The sequence below is a fragment of the Phoxinus phoxinus genome (genome assembly GCF_949152265.1).
Source record: "Phoxinus phoxinus genome assembly, chromosome: 12".
In the NCBI taxonomy this organism is placed as follows: domain Eukaryota; kingdom Metazoa; phylum Chordata; class Actinopteri; order Cypriniformes; family Leuciscidae; genus Phoxinus; species Phoxinus phoxinus.
In genome coordinates, this window is record NC_136887.1 from 31,080,322 (window position 1) to 31,099,487 (window position 19,166).

The 19,166-nt window shown below is 37.5% G+C and overlaps 2 protein-coding genes across 6 annotated transcripts in view; both read left to right on the plus strand.

Annotated features, from left to right (window-relative positions):
* LOC307008104 (uncharacterized protein) overlaps positions 1 to 2,953 on the plus strand; it is a 28,801-nt gene extending 25,848 nt beyond the window's left edge. For all 3 annotated transcript variants that reach the window (XM_079630697.1, XM_079630698.1, XM_079630699.1), the window contains exons 15-16: positions 667 to 1,531; positions 1,649 to 2,953. In XM_079630697.1, the coding sequence (XP_079486823.1) occupies positions 667 to 1,531; positions 1,649 to 1,779 (996 nt within the window). In that variant the 3' untranslated portion in view covers positions 1,780 to 2,953. The remainder of the gene's footprint in view (positions 1 to 666; positions 1,532 to 1,648) is intronic.
* A 2,400-nt stretch (positions 2,954 to 5,353) lies between these two features.
* On the plus strand, positions 5,354 to 12,724 carry kcnk4a (potassium channel, subfamily K, member 4a). Of its 3 annotated transcripts, XM_079631363.1 has the most exons (8): positions 5,354 to 5,480; positions 6,380 to 6,503; positions 6,897 to 7,125; positions 7,805 to 7,919; positions 7,996 to 8,156; positions 9,240 to 9,426; positions 10,707 to 10,843; positions 11,748 to 12,724. In XM_079631363.1, the coding sequence occupies exons 3-8, from the start codon at positions 6,937 to 6,939 to the stop codon at positions 12,576 to 12,578; spliced, it is 1,620 nt and encodes a 539-aa protein (XP_079487489.1). In that variant the 5' UTR covers positions 5,354 to 5,480; positions 6,380 to 6,503; positions 6,897 to 6,936; the 3' UTR covers positions 12,579 to 12,724. The 3 variants fall into 3 exon arrangements, with proteins under 3 accessions (XP_079487489.1, XP_079487491.1, XP_079487490.1); XM_079631365.1 differs by lacking the exon at positions 5,354 to 5,480 and having other exon boundaries at positions 6,440 to 6,503; positions 6,873 to 7,125; positions 11,748 to 12,710; XM_079631364.1 differs by lacking the exons at positions 5,354 to 5,480; positions 6,380 to 6,503 and having other exon boundaries at positions 6,815 to 7,125; positions 11,748 to 12,710.
* Positions 12,725 to 19,166: the final 6,442 nt, after the last annotated feature.

Here is a 19,166-nt window from a genome sequence, read left to right on the forward strand (position 1 = left end):
ATAACTTGTCAAACTTAGTTTAGTTGAATGATCGATGATGTGGTGCCTTGAGACAAGGCATTTTTCCATGTACATTTAGCATTATTTATTAGCATATTACGAGTATTTGATAATAAACAATGTTCTAATTGGGGAAAAATAGTTAGAGATCATAATTTCTGGCATGGATGGACAACTGGAACTTTAAAATGACTAGTTGGCTTAATTTTGTTTTCTGCTTGTAATGAGATTGCTTTGATTATTAGATTATGTACAATGTTTGTTCGTGGATTCTTATTTAAGGAAAGCATAAAAGTGGTCTCTTAAGATGGTGGTCTCTTAAAAAGGTGACAACCCTGAACCCCCAAACATAATTTATGTGCTGTCCTTCTGTATCTGATGTAAAAAATAATACTAATATTCTGATAAAACGGCTGCTCTTAGCTTTTAATATTCATATCCAATTCGACTCAACTGATGATGAAATGTAATAACACCATTTTAGCCCACATTGTTCCACCCTACAAACAAGCACAGCAAACCTGGAGCTTTTGTAAATTGCCTTTTAAATCACAATTTTTCAACCTTTAGATCCCCCCCCCCCCCATCGTGCATCCCTTATATAGGCATGCATATTTGAAACACGATGGTCAATGATCACAGACCTATTCCTGTAATTGTTTTCAGAACCTTATGACTGGAAATGCGGTGATGACCGAAGGACATGCTCAACACGAATGCGAGAGCAGCTCTGTTAACCACAGCGACAAAAGTCCTCCTGTCTGTGTCTCAAATATAATGACTAGTAACACTGAAGACAAGCTGTCCCCTCTACTGACCAAACCAACAGATTACAGTAATTCAGAGTCTCAGCCGATCGCCTCAGTGTCTCTCGAGGATCAGACCAAAGCAGCAGATGCCAGTGCGAACAGTCAGGAAGATGCCTTAATCAGTGTTTCCATCTCAACCAAATGTCAGACAGAGGTAATCAACTCAAATCCAATCACTGAGTCCAGTGAGACTGAAGACTCGCAGAATTCTGATGTGTTATACACTGGGCATAATGAGATTGAAACTATAGAAACTGTTGGTTTGGAAAACAATGGGCATTGTCATGGAGATGCAACAAATAAACCGAGTGAACAACATGCTACTGTGGAAACAACACTCAAGAATGAACCAGCTCATGGTCAAAGGGCAGAGGTTAGCGAGGTCATTGGTGTTCCTAACAGAACAGAGGTGAAGAGTGTGTCCACTCAGACAGAGGAGAGCCGAGAGCTGGATTTGACGGACCAACCTTCCCCCGTTAATGTCTGCACCCAGACAGATGGAGAACAGCTGGAGACGGAGCAAGTCGAAGTCGATAAAGACTCGCCGCCCCTCTCTCTGGCCCCACAGACTGTTACGAACCAACTGCTCTTATCCAGCGTGTTCCCCATGAGCGACCCAGCTCACCTTGCTGAACGCATCCGGCAAAACCGCAACCGCATGTCTGCCGCGTACGACGAGACCGAATATGAACCGTACGGCCTGCCCGAGGTCGTCATGAAGGGTAAGGAAAACTGAGTAGCGTGAACATTCTTCAAAATATCACTTTTTGTTATCCAATGAAGAAAGTTGTACATTATTATGAGACTGAATGGTCTTCGCACCTTTTTATCTCCTGAAGGATTTGCTGACATCCCCAGTGGACCCGCCTGTCCGTACGTCCTGCGCAGGGGGCTTCTGGGAACTGATGCACTGCCCCTCCCACGCAGAGAAGCCACGCCTCCAGAGGAAGATGATGAAATAGAGCCATAGTACTCGCACACACCTGATACCTCCCGTAGGGATTTACTGTGCTTGCTCTGAAACACATTTAGAGACGCATTTGAAGTCACTTCCACTGGTTACACTAATATAATTCACATTTCAGAGCAGCAGCATCTGTATTTGTTTTCAGGTTTCCACACTGAAGGAATTTCACTGCCTCTCTAATCCTACTGTAAGCGTCAACGATGTCATGTGAACACCAAGACACTCGAGAGTCCTGCCCTGTCATGTGATGTAGAATTTGAAGTTTTGCGCTCTCTTTTTCTTGGTTGTTCTCATCAGCTGACAGGCAGTGCCTTATTGTGTATATTGATGTCATAACGTTTTGTTTGAGTAATGGAGCCGTTAACAAATTAGCTTTGAAATACCAATGTAATATATTTTTGTTTGCGTGAAGGTGGTTATAGCCCCTCTTTTAGAGACTTGAATTTTGTGAATAGCCTTATTTATTGACAGACACTTTTTGAAGACTTGCCTTTCTGCACTAGTGTGTGTGTGTGTGTGTGTGTGTGAGAGAGAGAGAGAGTGTGTGTGTGTGTGTGTGTGTGTGGTATGACTCAGATCAACCTGAGCCTGTTTCCGTTCCTTGTATGGCGATTCACTGTCCGACTGTTTCTCTCTCTCTCTGTCATCTAACAGCTTTATAACGCACAGTGGAGTATTTATATCACTGTCCGTTTGTAATGAAGCATTTGAGAAGGTTTGAGAAATGGACACATTTTTGATTAGATTAATCTGTTTATCTGATGATTCTCCTGTCATTTTAGTAATTGTGTGTATGTTTCTTCTAAATGTCAAATGGTTTGTAGAATTTTCAGTTAGGAATGTTTACATTTATTAAACGTAAATGAAATCCAAATATCCATGTTGATGGGTTGTTTTCTTTTTGCATTCTAGAAATCTTTGCAAGCTTAATTTGGAGTTCTTTGGGTAATTTGCATTATTACACGTGTCTTTGAAATGCTTAATTTTGATTGGTCAACAAAGCATTTTTTTTTTATATATGACAGAAACTTGTTTAATCTCCTACAAAGCTAGACTTGTTTTGTCTTGTATCCACACTCTTCTAATATTCAAATATGTTTGACAATATCTTTATATTGATTTATTTGGTGAGTAGCCATATAATAAAATCAGCCAGCCATTGTTGCAAATTACACTCAAATTTAGTCCGCATATAATTTTTTGTGAAAAGCCATTTATTTGTGGATCTCATTTTATATATATTTTTTATTTCCATATATTTTATTTGTGAATTTGAAACGAGCTTTACCCCATACTTTTGTTACATTGCATATTATTTTACATCACACTTTAGATTCATGTGCAGCAGATCTATATGCAGCCTTTCTAAACAAAAAGTGGATTCAGCGCTTAAAGTATAAGCAACTGTTATCCAATCTGTGTTTTTAAATATTCTCCATTTGTGTCTTTTGGCTGAGCGAGTCCGACACAACACTTCTATTCATCGGTAAAAAAAAAGGACATCACACAAACCTGCTTTAATCACAATAATGTCAACAGTTAAATTACAACCTGTTTTGCAGAATAATATAATAATAGATTCAGATAACTCATGCACATGGTGTTATTCACTTGTATTTTCAAAAGCAAAATGTTAGTCATTGTTGGAGCAGAAATCAAAGGCATGTCTAGAGATGATATCCCATATCAGAGCTTTTAAAGGATTTAAAGGCCATTTTGGTCTCTACATCATCATGTTTATTCTCTCATGAGCTTTGGCTGGACCCAGAGGGCCCACTGCGGTCCTTACAGTGAATGTTTTGAATTCTGAGCTTTCATGTTTGACGTTGATTTACCATTGAGCTTTTGTCCACAGATGACAGACATCTAGTCCATTTAGTGCTGGGTCATCACCATGGCTGACGACATTCCCTGCTCTTGATTTACAATCACTGATGAACATCTTTGGGTTTAATGAGAGAAAAAAAACCTGGTAAATTTAGAGCCCAGAACCTCTGGCACGAGGTAATCATTTATGTAAATACTCCTAAGACTAACAACATACTGTATTATAGTAGATGTAAGGATGAAACTTACGTCTCAAAATACTAAAATTAATTTCTGGACATCGTAATGTTATTTTTTGTGCATTTATTATTGTTAATTTCTGATGTTAATTATTACTTATTTTTAAAGGTAGGGTAGGCAATTTCAGAGAAGCTAGCAATAGCGAGCTAGCTTTGAAATCATGAGATCACACCCTCCCTTCAGAGCGTCTCAAAATGTCACAAGACGAGAGACTGTTAAATTACCTCATGTCTCAAAGCACATAACATTACAATAATAATGACATTAGAATTAATAAATAACTTAAAGAGCTCTTGCTTGAACCACCTGACTGCTGCAGATTAATTTCGCCGTTGATGGTGTAGAAACGCATAAATACACAGCCATGAGCAGGAGCCTCAGGGGTTGCCATCGTAATTACGGTTTGAGACATAAACGCAGCATAAGTTTGTTCTGGTCGAGGAGGAACTGTAAAATGTGGCTGCTGTTGGTTTGCGGCTCTTTGTGACTGTGGGTGCTTCTCATGTTTTTGTGCATCCTCATTAACTTTCCTCGCGTCTCAGCTCCACCCCCGTAGGGTGCGAGGGAAGGTGTAAACTAAAGAAAATGAGGATGGAGGAATTGAAGAAATCTTGTGTAGGCCTATTGGAGTATTCTTGATCACTTGAACGTCACTTCACAGCATCAGCTGCGCTCAAGGGATCTGCCCTTATGTTGAAGTTTGCTTATTTTAGAAATTCACAAATACACCTGTGAATCCTCTCTCATAGCTCCTCAGGAAGCTTCTTCACTCCTCCTTCCTCGCCTCTTCCTGGTACAATTAGAGAATTGAGATGTCCTTCAAGATGGCTAACATTGATCAGCTTCCGTGTCACAGGGTGGAGGACAGAAGAGCAAGGAAACATGGAAGCGACAATTTGAGTATTGAGAAGCTCCTTATGTCTACAACTCTGCATAGCCTTGCGTAATGCGCTGATGACGTGTGATGTCGGACCGAATGCAGTGATTGGACAAAAAAAAAAAATCCTGAGAATTCCATAGAAGATATATGTTTTTAATATTTAGACACCTTCTATTATTGATTGCTATCAGGATGCGAAGAGAGTTTCAATCCGTAGGCTATAACAAGAAGTGTTTATGTAATAAAAAAAATAAAAAAAGGCCTACCTTACCTTTAAGCCTTTAGCTGGTTATGCATTAACCAATCAGCATCCAGGATTATAATAATATGTGAAAACTTCACTTGTATTCTTCATAACAACAATGGACACTGCTCCAATCCATCCGAGTTTTTATGCCTTTGGACTCACTCGCCTAATATGCAAAAAAAATTAAAATCACGACATACTACAGAGGTTTACATACAAAGAGGAGATGAAAGATGAGAAGAGTGCTCAACAAAAATGTTTTAAACACTTAGTTGAAACAGATTAATAAACTGTCATCTTTCGTTTGTGTCTATGCCAAACAGAGCTCTCTCCTCCCTCCCCTCCTCTCTCGGTCTCTTCCCTGCTCTTTTTCTTCTCATGTTGGCAGGTTCACGTAAGACTTGGGAATGGGGAAAGTCCTGATGAGTGTATGTATCTTCACAGTGTTCTGCTGGAGAAAGGGAACTCCGTCCTCACCGTCACACACTCCCGACGGAACCGCGCGCTGAGGTAAGAGAACATTCCCTCACGAACATGCCTCGTAAAGGATTACTTTTACTTTTATACACTTTTAATAAATAGCCACATTTGGAAGTAGATAGTAGCCTAAGGTGAACAGTTACTGTTTAGTGCCTGTTGCGTTGCAATTTGCAAATACTCATAAAAAACAACAACTGTAATTTCCTCTGAATTTGAAATTAATTTTGAATGAACTTGAGTTAAAAACAATAAACTTAATATTGATAGTGTGCAATTGTAGCCTATTATATAATGTATCAGTACTTGGTTGAAGTATGTTGGACAGGACTGCACTGTGTTTTAAACATCAATTTTAAACATATGTAAGTCTGTTATCTGTGATACCAAAGTGATTTTAATTTTATAGCTAAATAAAATATTTAAGCGTTTTTTTTTTCATTACAATTTTTATTTATTTATTATTCGTTATACCCCAGCTATGCCATTTTGTAAGAGCTGTGACCATTCAATGTTCTTTGCAAAAAGTAACAAATAAACTTTATTTTATTTTTCAATTCCACTGAGAAAAAAAAGTTTATTTATGTGCATATAAATGCTATATAATACAGAATACAGTAAAATAAAACTGATTGCAAATACAGAAAGTGACGACATAATTTGTACCATAATATACGGTAACCATGCATCTACAAAGCAAGTCCTAAAGAGCCCTGGTGAGCATCAAAATCCTGTCAGAGGACCGTTAAACAATCTGTTTTCATAGACCTTTGCCAGAAGTTCTGTTTCAATGGCGTCATGTGTTGTCTACCTCTGTGCCTTCACCGCTCTCCTGTTATGTGTCTGGACTGGGTCAAGCCTCCTAAAGCTTAAAGCTGATCTGGAGTCAGTTTCAGGTTGTCTAGAGCATTTTTGACCATTATTTGTCACAGGTTTTTGTGCGGGCCAGTGAAAGAGGCTGTACGGAGAAAAGAAGAGAGTATAAACCACTACAGTAAACATCTGATATGGAGGAGGAGATGGAGAAAACGGTGGATTTGGAAAACCTTGCATAAGGTAAATAGATAATCTCTGCTTTCTATTACATACCATGACCTTAGAAATATTGTTACCTAAGGCCGCTCTTAAACAGAAATGAATGTCAAGGCAATAGATAACAAAAATAAAGGTTACATGTAACACTTTTCAAGCTGAACATTTCACATGAAAGAAGTTCAAGATCAATCAAAAGTCACTTTTTGTTTTATATTTTGTTATCTAGTGCAATGACATTCAGATATTTGGTTCATGACACTTTTGAGTGACTCCAAATTCTTTTTCCAAATACTTTTGCCATGATAACCAGAGGTAATGTCATTTTTGTGACCATTTCCCTTGACGTTCTTCTCTTCGCTCCACCTAACCTGATGGACACATGATTGTCAGTGTTTCCACAACGTTCGTCCACAGTATGCAGCATCTTGTTTGACGTCACCAGCCGCTCGTAGCCATGCGGTACTCAACACTGTTGACCATCCTGGCAGCCGTGCTGCTGTATTTGGTGTTGGGAGCTCTGGTGTTCGGCTGGCTGGAGTCCTCCAGGGAGGAATGGGCTCACCGTGAGCTGATGACGTCTCGAATGGCTTTCCTACAGAACCACAGCTGCGTCACGCCTTACAGTCTGAGAGAGTTCATGGAGGTCTTTATGAATGCTGAGAAAATCAATCAACTTTGCTGATAATAGAATTTGTTCTGAAATGTTTTTATTAAATTAGAAAAATGCTAAATATTATTTACATATATAGTATTTATTCATATTTTGAATAGCTGGTAACACTTTACAATAAGGTCTCATCATTAATAAATGCTGTAAGCATTTTAACAGTAAAAAATATATATTTTTACAGCATTTATTAATCTTTGTTATTAAAAAATAGTTGTTGATTGTTTGCTCATGCTAGTTTACAGTTAACAAATACAACTTGTTGTTGACCATTAATTTCAACATTAACTTGTTTTAATAAATGCTATAGAATTATTGTTCATTCTTAGTTCATGTTAACCAATGTTAACAATTGAAACATTCTTGTAAAGTGTTACTGAAGAGCTTTATATATATAGTTAAAAATACATTACATTTTAGTATTTTTATGTGCTTTTGTCATTTTTATTATTGTGTAAAATCTATTTAGCTTTATTTTTATTCCAGTTTTAGTAAATAAAATAATTAAACTTATATGCAACATTTCTAATATGTCCAAGGACCTCTACTTCTTCTAGATATTGATAATTCTTAGTGTGTATATATATGTATATAATTCTACATTTTCAGTAGACACTTTGAAGCATCGTATAAATCCATCATGTTTTCTCTTTAGAAAGTGGTTGATGCCATTGAGGCAGGTGTGGACGCCAGAAGCACATCAAATTATACCAGCAGATGGGATCCATCCAATGCTTTCTTCTTCTGCGGTACCATCATCACCACCATTGGTGAGAGAAACACATTTTCCACTTTAGAACATCGTCCTCTTGTGAAGTTGATATCACAAGTTCTCCTGTTCTCCAGGCTTCGGAAACATCTCGCCCAAGACGAAAGGTGGTCAGTTGTTCTGTATATTCTATGCTCTGGTGGGGATCCCCATGTTTGGGATTCTGTTAGCAGGGGTTGGAGACCACCTGGGCACCCTGCTGAGGAGAGCCGTGGCAAGGGTTGAGACTTTGTTTTTGGTGAGTGGCTTCTCATTACAAATTCAGATTAAGTCACCTTTATTTCAAAAGTGCTTTATACAATACAGATTGGTTCAAAGCAGCTTTACAGTGATAAACTGGGAAATAAAAAAACAGAATCAAACTTCATCAAATATGAGACAAATTCTTCTGTAAAGCAGCTCTGAAAAGACAGTAGTCAGTATTCAACTTAAGTCAGTTCAGTTCAATAACTGTGTGAACAAGTTCTAATTATTGATCATTTTTAATAATGTGCATGAAGAGAAAAAACAGTAAGTGATGGCATATTGCATCAATGTGTTTTAATCTCTCTTTTGTCCAATTTCAACCACTTCTGTCCTGATTTCTTTAAGGGGAGGGTCTATGGGTGGGTAAATTAATGGTAATTTTCAGATCTTTTGATCTAATGGGCGAAATAAGCTCACACAATTTACACATGAATGCACCCAGAGACGACATAAAACACACGGAGAGCTGCAGCTTTTGTTTCTGCTCTGACAGCCACAAGACCAGCCGAACGCTGTGAGTGTGTGTTAGAAATCAGGAATGTTGAGAGAACTTTGAGCTTGGTACGTTTTCATCTTCAAACCAAACTTGTGTCTTCAGCCCACAGTTTAAATCCCGTCTGGCTAGAGCGCTTCCCATAATGTTCACGCGTTAGGTCAGTAGGCGGAGAGTAGACGGTCTTTCGTGGCTGTTCGAACACATTCAACCACATGAGTGTTTACACTACGTAAGCAATCCGGGCGAATGTGTTTTCAAATACCTCTAGAAGTGCTCGAAAACGTTTTGGACCCTATTTGGTCATCTACTTGTGATCCGATCGACCAAAACGCATCTTAATACCAGGTGTAAACAGGGCCTCCATGAGAAGATATGTCTCTTCACTGGAAACTATATCTAATTAGTAAACTGTTGCCATCGTGTTCATCTTGAATGCCAAATACAATGTAGTTAAAGTGATGTTTGGTTTGGACGTTTGATCAGCAGATCTTAAACTGATTCTTAAATTTATAATCCCACAGTTGTCAGGATGTTGCTGCCTTTTAATCATTTTCCCCATGATTGTTTTCTGCTGAACAGCGCAAGGGTGTGAAGCCCACCAGTGTACGCGTAATCTCCGCCGTCTTCTCCATCCTGATTGGCTGCTTAGTCTTCATTGCCGTGCCGACCATGGTGTTTCAGGAAGTGGAGAGCTGGAGCTTGTTGGAAGCAGTGTACTTTGTCGTGATCACTCTTACCACGGTGGGCTTTGGGGACTATGTGGCAGGTGCACAGATAATTATCATGTCTACATACAATAATCATTACATATTATTTCGTTTACTATGTCATGTGAGCGTATGGTAATTCTGTTAAAGAACTCAAGATTGTATTACGCCTGGAACTGCAGGATGTTTTGTGGTCCAGACAGCAATGACGTTCCAGACATTTATATCATCTAATGATCTGTATTTTAGAGCCGTAGACACTAATTGTAAAAGCTGTAACATTAGATCAGTGCATGCACTAATCTTTTATCTGTGAGAATCGTTTGAGATGTTAGTTAATAATGTCATTTAACAGACTCTTGTCCAAAGTGACTTACATTACTCTTTATAAATGAAAGTACATGCAGTGTTCCTGTATAACTTTCATGTGATGTATTCAACAATCAAACTCCGAACACGCCAGTGTTCATTTTTACAGTTTTTTTTCATACTTGTCTTTTAATGTCTTTAAAAATTTAGTCAGTATTTTGTCATGCCATATTCAAGTCCATTTTCTGTTTTAGTGACAAAATCATATTTTTTTAGCCAATGATAATGAGGCCTCAAACTGTAACAGATTTACATTCATGAGGTAATCGGTAATGCATGTTGGATGCTCTCAGTCACGTCAGTTATTTATATAAATTTTTTTGGTTTGTTTGTAAGAAATTAATACATTAATTCAGCAAAGATTAATAAAATTGATCAAAAGTGACAGTAAAGACATTTATAATGTTGTAAAAGATTTCTATATATATATAAAATAAAAAAAAGTATTCTAAAAAGTATCATGGTCTCCACAAAAATATTAAGCATAATTAGTATTATTATGAACATTGCTAATAATAAGAAATGTTTCTTGAGCAGCAAATCATCATATTAGAGTGATTTCTGAAGGATCATGTGACACTGAAGACTGGAGTAATGATGCTGAAAATTTAGCTTTGCATCAGGAATACATTACATTTAAAAATATATTCAAATAGAAAGCAACTGTTTAAAAGTGTAACAATATTTCACAATATTACTGTTTTAATTGTATTTTCGATCAAATTGGTGAGCAGAAGAGACTTCTTTCAAAAGCATTAAAAATCTTCCCGACCTCAAACTTTTGAATGGTAGTGTATGTTATTGGTAGAGCTTAACTTGTATTAACTCAGAATATTCCTTTAAGAGCTTTGCTCATGAGCACAAAGGTGATTAATCATGACTCAATCCTGCATGCAGCAATCTTCCACATACACCAGCCCTGAGCTTTTACCCACCCTGAGTCATTACCTTTCTCTTTCCTCTCCTCCAGAGAACAGAAGAGATGGAACACCCCTGTACAAGCCATTGGTGTGGCTGTGGATCGTGTTTGGTCTGGCGTATTTCGCATCCATCCTCACTATGATTGGGAAATGGCTTAGAGTGCTGTCAAAGAAGACGCGTGCAGAGGTGAGACAGAGAGAATGAACAATGAATTTATCCATTTCAGTTTTTCCACACTGGTCTATTATTGTACAGTAGTATCAACTACTCAATATAAATCCACCCCTAAATATTATTTCATAACCAAATGAATTGTGGTTACTTTAAATGTTGATATGAAGGTCCCTTTCTGTCTACTGTAAAAATAAAAAATTAACAGATTAATTAGTTAACCAAATTTGAGTCAGTTAGGCTGCCTGCATCCCAATTTGCACATTAATTGCACATAATCGTATGTCATATATATACAATACAGTTATAAAAAAATATATATATACTTTTTTTCATCAAGGATGCATTAAACTGATCAGGAGTTACAGTAAACACATTTTAAATGTTACAACTGATTTTTGTTTCAAATAAATGCTGAACTTTCTATTCATCAAAGAATTCTGAAAAAATGTTTTATCACAGTTTCCAAAAAATTAAGCAGCAAAACTGTTTTCAACATTGATAATAATCAGAAATGTTTCTTGTGCAGCAAATCAGCATATTAGAATCATTTCTGAAGGATCATGTGACACTGAAGACTGGAGTAATGATGCTGAAAAACTCAGCTTTGATCACAGGAATAAATTACATGTTAAAATATATATTAAAATAGAAAACAATAGTAATACTATTTTACAATACTGCTGTATTTTTGATCAAATAAATGCAGCCTTGGTGAGCATGAAAGAGATTTTACAAAACAAAATTTTGAACGGTAAGTGTATAGTGTGTGAGATTAGGATTTGTCCAACAAATAGTTTGGCAACATTTTTGTACATGTTTTTATGCACCTTTTTTTCTATTTGTATTTGAAAAAGCAGGGTTAATTCCCACTTTCCCCCCATAAATGAGTTTTAATGGTACTATATTTCTCTTCTAGATGGAGGAGCTGAGAGCTCATGCCACAGACTGGACTCAGAACATCCAGAACATGTCCATGGACTTCCGTATTCCAGTGCCACTGGATCTCAACGACCCCTTTCAGCTCCAGCGGAGACGCAGAAGAAAGCGCCACCGCCGCCATCGCCGGCCAAGGCTGAGCGCAGCAGGACTGGCTCATGGAATCTCCCTCGATGCCGATGTTATCAGAGAGAACGGACATCTGATCCTCGGGTGGCCGTCGTGCAAGTATACCCCAGCGTCTGATAACAGGTCTGAAGTGCTGTCCCGATCCAGGTCGTGGTATAGGTTAGATGGGGTGTATGAGATGAGACCAGGATCGAGGCTGACCGTAGGACCTGCGTCCAGATCCATCTCACGGGTAGACCTGAAACCTCCATCGAGACCCGGGTCCAGAGCCATGTCCACGTCCCCTTCAAAATCTGAATCTGGATCAGTCTCTGAATCCGAGACGCCGTCAGAATCCTGGTCGGAATATGAGTCCAACTCGGAGGACCTGGAATCTGGAGCCGAGGGGTCTCAGAGATCACTGGAAAGTCGAAAGGATGTTCCTGTCATCGTGGTTGACAACTGCACTCCGCCCCATCCCTCCCTTCTGGACTTCTTTGGCGAGAACTTGGCGTACATCGACGAGTCTTCAGACGCTCTTAGCGATCGTGTCAAACCAGCCGGACAGAACCGCCAACGCAAACCCAAGAGAAGGAGTATGACGAGACAGACTACCCGCTCGCAACCTATTGGACTACAGAGGGAGATCAGTAGTGAACTACAACCCCCAGCACACACTCCGACCCCTCCACCTCAGACCTGAGAAATGACAACGCAGCCAAGGGCTCTTTGCTTTACACACCACAGTTTAAGATGCCAAACATAACTGATGCAGACTATCACAAATACGCATGTAAATATAGCTTGAATGAAAATTTCTCAGACAAACATAAAGAGGATTTGTTCGGGATAGCATACTGGTTCTGCAGTGTGTAAACTACCGTTCTAAAGTTTGGGGTCAGTAATATCAAAGTCTATAGAATAACAAAGGGACTTTGGTAATATATGTTTTTAAAAGAAGTCTCTTATGCTCACCAAGGCTGCAAAATATAGTAAAAGGTAAAATCTAAATATTATATCATAACCAAAATAAATTGTGGTTACTTTAAATGTTGATATGAAGCTTTCTGTCTACTGTAAAAAAAAATTTTTTTTAACAGATTAATCAGTTGACCAAATTCGGGTCAGTTAGGCTGCCGGCATCTCAATTTGCACATTAATCGTATGTGAGATATACACCACAGTTAATTTTTTAGAATTTAAAATTAATTTTGTTTTAATTTTTGAGAAATTAATTATTTTTGTTTCATCAAGGATGCATTAAACTGATCAAAAGTTACAGTAAACACATTTTAAATGTTACAAAAGATTTCTGTTTCAAATAAATGCTGAACTTTTGAACTCTCTATTCATCAAAGAATTCAGAAAAAAAAATTATCACGATTTCCACAAAAAACTATTAAGCAGAACATCTGTTTTCAAGACTGATAATAATCAGAAATGTTTCTTGAGCAGCAAATCAGCATATTACAATGATTTCTGAAGGATCATGAGACAGCAATATTGTGAAATTAAATTATTTAAGTATAATAACTTAATTTATTCATTAATAATTTATTGCTGTGATGACAAAGCTGAATTGTCAGCGTCATTACTCCAGTCTTCAGTGTCACATGATCCTTCAGAAATCATTCTAATATGATTATTTGCTGCTCAAGAAACATTTCTGATTATTATTATTATTAATGTTAAAAACAGTTCATATTTTCATATTCTTTGATGAGAAGAAAGTTCAAAAGAACAGCATTTATTCGCAAAACAATTTCTTTGTAACATAATGTAATTGTCTTTACTGTCATTTTTATCAATTTAATGCATCCTGGCTGAATAAAAGTGTTATTTAGAAAGAAATATATTACTGACTTCAAACTTTTAAATGTTTATTGTGCATAACAAGTTCTAATGCCCAGATGCCCTACAACACTTGGTGAAATATGCCTTAAATATCCCTATCCCTATGAAATTTGAGTTTTCCGTCCCTCCATTGCGACCACCATTTTTACAAAAAGTTCATAAAGAGATCGTAAAAATAATCCATATGAATTGAGCGGTTTAGTCCAAATTTTCTGAAGAAACACGATCACTCTATATGATGAACAGATTGAATTTAGGCTTTTATTCACATTTAAACATTGATCAGCTCACACATCAGTTGTGGTAAACAGAAGATCAAGCATGTTCGCTTGATGTGCGAGAATGAGGTTCATCCTCGTGTTACGCATCACATTTGAGCTTCAGCAAGAGGTTTTTTCTCGTGCGTCAAGCAGTTTCGGTTGAGCTTCTGTTTATGTACACTGATAGAAAATTTGGACTAAATCGCTCAATTCATATGGATTAGTTTTACGTTTTCTTTATGAACTTTTTGAAACGTCAAAGTGTCAGTTGTGTAGCTGTCTATGGAGGGACAGAAAACTCTCAAATTCCATCAAGAATATCTTCATTTGTGTTCTGAAGATGAACGAAAGTCTTACGGGTTTGGAATGACATGAGGATGAGTAATTAATGACAGAATTTTTTTTTTTTTTGGTGAACTATCCCTTTTAGACACTATCACAGTGATCATTTGTCACATTTTAGTCATTCAAATATTTAACAAAGAAATTGACTGTAAATTGTATGTAAATGTAATAGGTTAGTATTCTGCTTTTTAACCAAAAACTCACCGATGCCGTTATATTTTAGGAGTGTTTTTTAGTGCCTTGCCTAATCTGCATTCCTAAGTGTTATAAAAATTACACTTTTTATATTTTGCAACTATGAGCAAATATAGACATTTTGATATAAGATGCACATTATTGAAATGTCATTATATTTGTGTGCCAAAGGTTTAGGTTATAGTTTTATTGTCATGCATACAAAAAAACAGTTGTGGTTGTTGAGTGATGCTTCTTTTTATTTATTTGACAACTGTCTATAATACCTGGAAAATGGCAAACATTTATTGTTATTATTATTAATTTATTTGCAGACAACACACCTACTTTTGAAGGGCCAATGAAAATATATTTTTGGTTAGAGGATGTAGTTACAACATCTACCAGCAGGGGCTTACGGTCCTTACGGTTTGGCTGGATATATCTCAGATAGTATTGAAGCACAGACATATTTAGTAGGCGCCCCCTTGTGGTTATCTGATATCGGCCAATCCTTTCCCCCTTAAGTCTGTCTCAAGTTTTCTCAAGTTGTATCCTGCTTTAAAGAGGTGCAACACAGTTTAAATCATTTAGATGTTTGTACAAATGTTATATTTGCAGCTTGTGGCTTAGCGTTCACACACGGACCCGCTCTGAACACAATGTTTAGGACCTTCCCGGAGCGGACATCTATCTATCCAAATATATTTTATAGCATGTACACAGACAAAAAGAAACAATTTCGATGGTGAGCTTTCACAGCAGGAGCTAGATGAGATTTTAAATGCCTTTGGTGTGGGAAGACGAGGCGAATGAGAGAGGGAGCGAGTAACGATATGTCCCAGCGTGAGACCGCTCCAGGAATGGCTTTTGTAAGGCCCAGGCTGTGGGGAATGGGATAAATGCTGGTTGCAGAGTGAAGGGGGTATTTAGAGGGAAGAGGACAAACACATGCTGGCGGTTTACAGAGGAGCTTTTCCGCAGGGCTTCCAATGTACCCTTAAATTCTACCTCTGCACTTCAGCCCCGCCTAACACAACTTCTACACCCACAACATTGATGTCTCAAACCGGAAGATGTTTACTCACGTAACCTGAGCGAGACTGCAATCGATTGTGAGGAAAAACAACAAAAACAAAGTGCAAATGTTTAGCATTGTCTTGCTTTAGAAGTGGCCAGTGACACACGGATGTGTGGTGTAGGAAAACGTGCAAAGAAGCTTAGTGTTAGTGAAAATTCAGATATGTAATTATGTACAATATACTTTTTTTCATAATGGAGTGAATAAAATACAGCTCTGGAATAAATTAAAGACAGGGTGGGTGATTTGTTCCAGAAACATATTTTGTTATGCTGGTTGAAAGTCTCTTCACACCCTGAAAGCAATCACTAAATAAGTGGTCATAATGTGTATCATCTGTGGAAGGATCTCTTTAAGTTGTTTATATTCATTATTGTTTTAATGTTATGTGCTTTGAGACATGAGGTTGTTAAACTGTGTCTCTCGTGACGCTTTTGTTTGCTCCCTGACCCTGCTGTAAGAATTCATGTGTTTTAGAGAAGCGTGGCTTTGGAGACGCTCATGTTTTCAAAGCTAGCTCACTATTGCTAGCCTCTCCTAAAATTGCCTACGCTACCTTTAAAGGGGCTATATGGAACTTTTTCCCCAAAATAAACGAAACAATAGCCTTTTTATTTTACCATTTATGACTCAAACATCTCCTGATGAGCATACTGACACCTTGTCTGCTCACAGTGGGTGCACCTATAAGCCTGTATCCTATTTTTCCTATTTTCTGTCGGGTCGGATTTTTCCCGCGCTGTCTGCGGATGTGACGTCAAGCGCGTTCATGTTAAACGTTTCAGATCACTCAGAACACTTATCTCAAACAATATATGTATTTGACTGTTCTTACCTCTGTAAACATAATGTTGACCTGACCTCCTTGCAGCAGACTTGTGAAGTGTGCACGTACGAGCGAGCAGAAAGGAAGAGCAGTTCTGTTTTTTGGCCACAGGTGTCAGTCGCGAGTTTAAATTTCAGAAAAACGCATATAGCCTCTTTAAGAGACCACTGAAAAAAAAAAAAAAAAAATGAGCAGCTTATCTGGATTTACTATTTGTATGTGTTCGAGTAAATGGACATTTATATGTTTTATCATATAAACTATCAATATTTTTTTTCTAAATTTCAAGGTAAAACATTGTCATTTAGAGCATTTATTTGCAGAAAATGACAACTGGTCAAATAAATCACCAAACGATGCCATGTTTTCAGACCTCGAATAATGCAAAGATAACTAGGCTATATATATTTTTAAACAACATGCTACTAATGTTTTAAGCTCAAAAATCTATATTTGAATTGGTGGAATAATCCATGATTCACAATCACAGCTTTCATGTGTCTTGGCATGCTCTCTACCAGTCGGTCACATTGCTGGTGGGTGACTATAATGTCAATCCTGGTGCAAAAACTCAAACAGCTCAGCTTTGTTTGAATGCTTGTGACCTTAGATGTCCCTCTTTCAGGATACTGACAGGCTGATCATCCTTGCAGTGAAACCACGTGTAATCACCCAGATGTGTTCGAGGACTTCTAAATGAATGTTGACAGAAACAATGCATATGTGATTATGACATGGTACATCAAACAACATATAACCGCTAAAGCAAAGATGTATTAGGTACAGTATTAAGTACAGATCACCTCATGGACATAACTGCCCAGAAAAGGTCTTCAAGTACATTTGCAATATACTTTTCACTTATTAGTTCAACACTAATCAATAACAGCTGTTGCTTTTAGGACGGTTGAAGCAGATACAGTTTGGATATTTTGGCAGAGAAAATTCAAATGCATAATTGCGTTCTCAAATTTCTTTTTGTCTTAGGAGTTGATGTAAAAACAGGATGCAAGACATGTTTAAGTAACACATTAAAACACTTCACATCTCATCAGCTTCACTGCACGAACATTACATTACAGTTCATATATTCCATGACTGTTTTTCTGATTTTTTTCATTTCCAATTGTGTGGTTGGTGATTTCACATTCTGAATTGAAAGGATACAAATACATTGGCAATGAGGTGGTGTGCTGGTTTCTATCTAGAGGAATGTTCTAGAATGATTTGCTTTTGATTTGAGGGAAATTAAAGTTTATTATTCTTTTATACAGCGAGTGAGACCACAAAATTTGTACTTCTGAAGGGTCAATATTGCTGTTTTAGATTAGCTAAAGACCACATTTATATAGACGGTGGCAAGAAAAGTCAAAACAAAATAAATTAAATTTCCACCATCAACAATAATGAGTCAAAAGCAAAATCTGACTATGAAGTTGTCTAAGATGACGAAGTCATTTCGTAACCACTTAATTGGTGTTTCCATGCTACGGTTTACATTTAAAGCCATGATTCACTTTTGGCTTGAGTGCTTATCCGCAGATGGGCATTACGGGTCAAACATTTCAATAACACCAACGTCTCTTCATGTTGTGAGATGCCAGGAACCCGATAGTCTTACGAATTACACCCTAACTGACATAATGCTTTAATTCAAATCAGTTCTAGCCTCTCTAAATGCTTTCTCTGTTCTTCTCTTTCTGAATTTCCCCCATTGGCAAATGCAGTAATATTTAGGCACATTACACAAATATGATTCCTTTACTAAAAGCGTGAGACGCACAAATCTATGGAAGCTTGTTTCCGCCACAGAAAAAAGGTAATGCAACTTTTTATCTCACAACTCTGACTCATATCTCTGATATTCAGTGGCAGAAACAAGCTTCCATACAAATCCCATGTGTTGTGGTGAAAACTATTGCACATGTTTGCTAAACGATTATATAACGTATCATAAAAAAAAAAAGTACACTATGTAACTTTTTGCCCTCTTGTGGTTATAAAACAAAACTGCATGCATTTTGCAGAGGAACATAGTTTTGGTTGTGCTTCGGCTCTGCATGACTGTAGCTATTGCTGTAGCTTTACCCAATAATAGACACAGAATTTCCTAAAAAACTAATTCCAGTACAGCTGTTTTGGCATCCCTCCACTTCCCCAACTTCAACAACATCATTTAGGCATCTCGCTACCATACTCGTCTTCCAAGCATTATTAGTAGAGCCCCTCCACTGCGGACAGCAAGACAAATGTGTTTAACCTTAATAGCTTAAACATTATATAGCCAAAGAAATATAGCCCCCCCCCCCCCCCCCCCCCCCAAAAAAAAAAAGCAAAGTCGATGTTAATTCTTCTTTTATTACAAGCTCGGTCTCGTTCTCTTTTTGCCAGCAGACTTTCTTCTGTTCTGCGTTTTTTTCCTTAAACGGGTGATTCTCCGGAGGTTGGAGATTTAGCTGCTCCATGTCAACATTCCTAACTAACCAATGCCACTCCAACACCAGATACACGCCAAAGTATCCAGAGCAACTTTTCTCTATTTACAGATATGACGAGACACATGGGCGAGTGACGTATGTACTCAATTTCCCACGAAAACCATCCTGCAGTTCTAAAATAAACACTATATAAATGGTATATAAACTATATAAATGGTATGGTAAATGGCTTACCAAAGTGAATCATTGTAAGACGAAAACAACTTTTGGAAGCAGGATTGATGATGTATTTACTGGTTAATTTTGAACAATA

Bases quoted from the DNA above. Each gene is read 5' to 3' on its own strand.
- kcnk4a (XM_079631363.1), top strand. From the start codon at position 6,937: ATGCGGTACTCAACACTGTTGACCATCCTGGCAGCCGTGCTGCTGTAT. The intron at 7,126-7,804 runs GTCTTTATGAAT...TTTTCTCTTTAG, and splicing joins GTCTGAGAGAGTTCATGGAG to AAAGTGGTTGATGCCATTGA. The intron at 7,920-7,995 runs GTGAGAGAAACA...CCTGTTCTCCAG, and splicing joins TACCATCATCACCACCATTG to GCTTCGGAAACATCTCGCCC.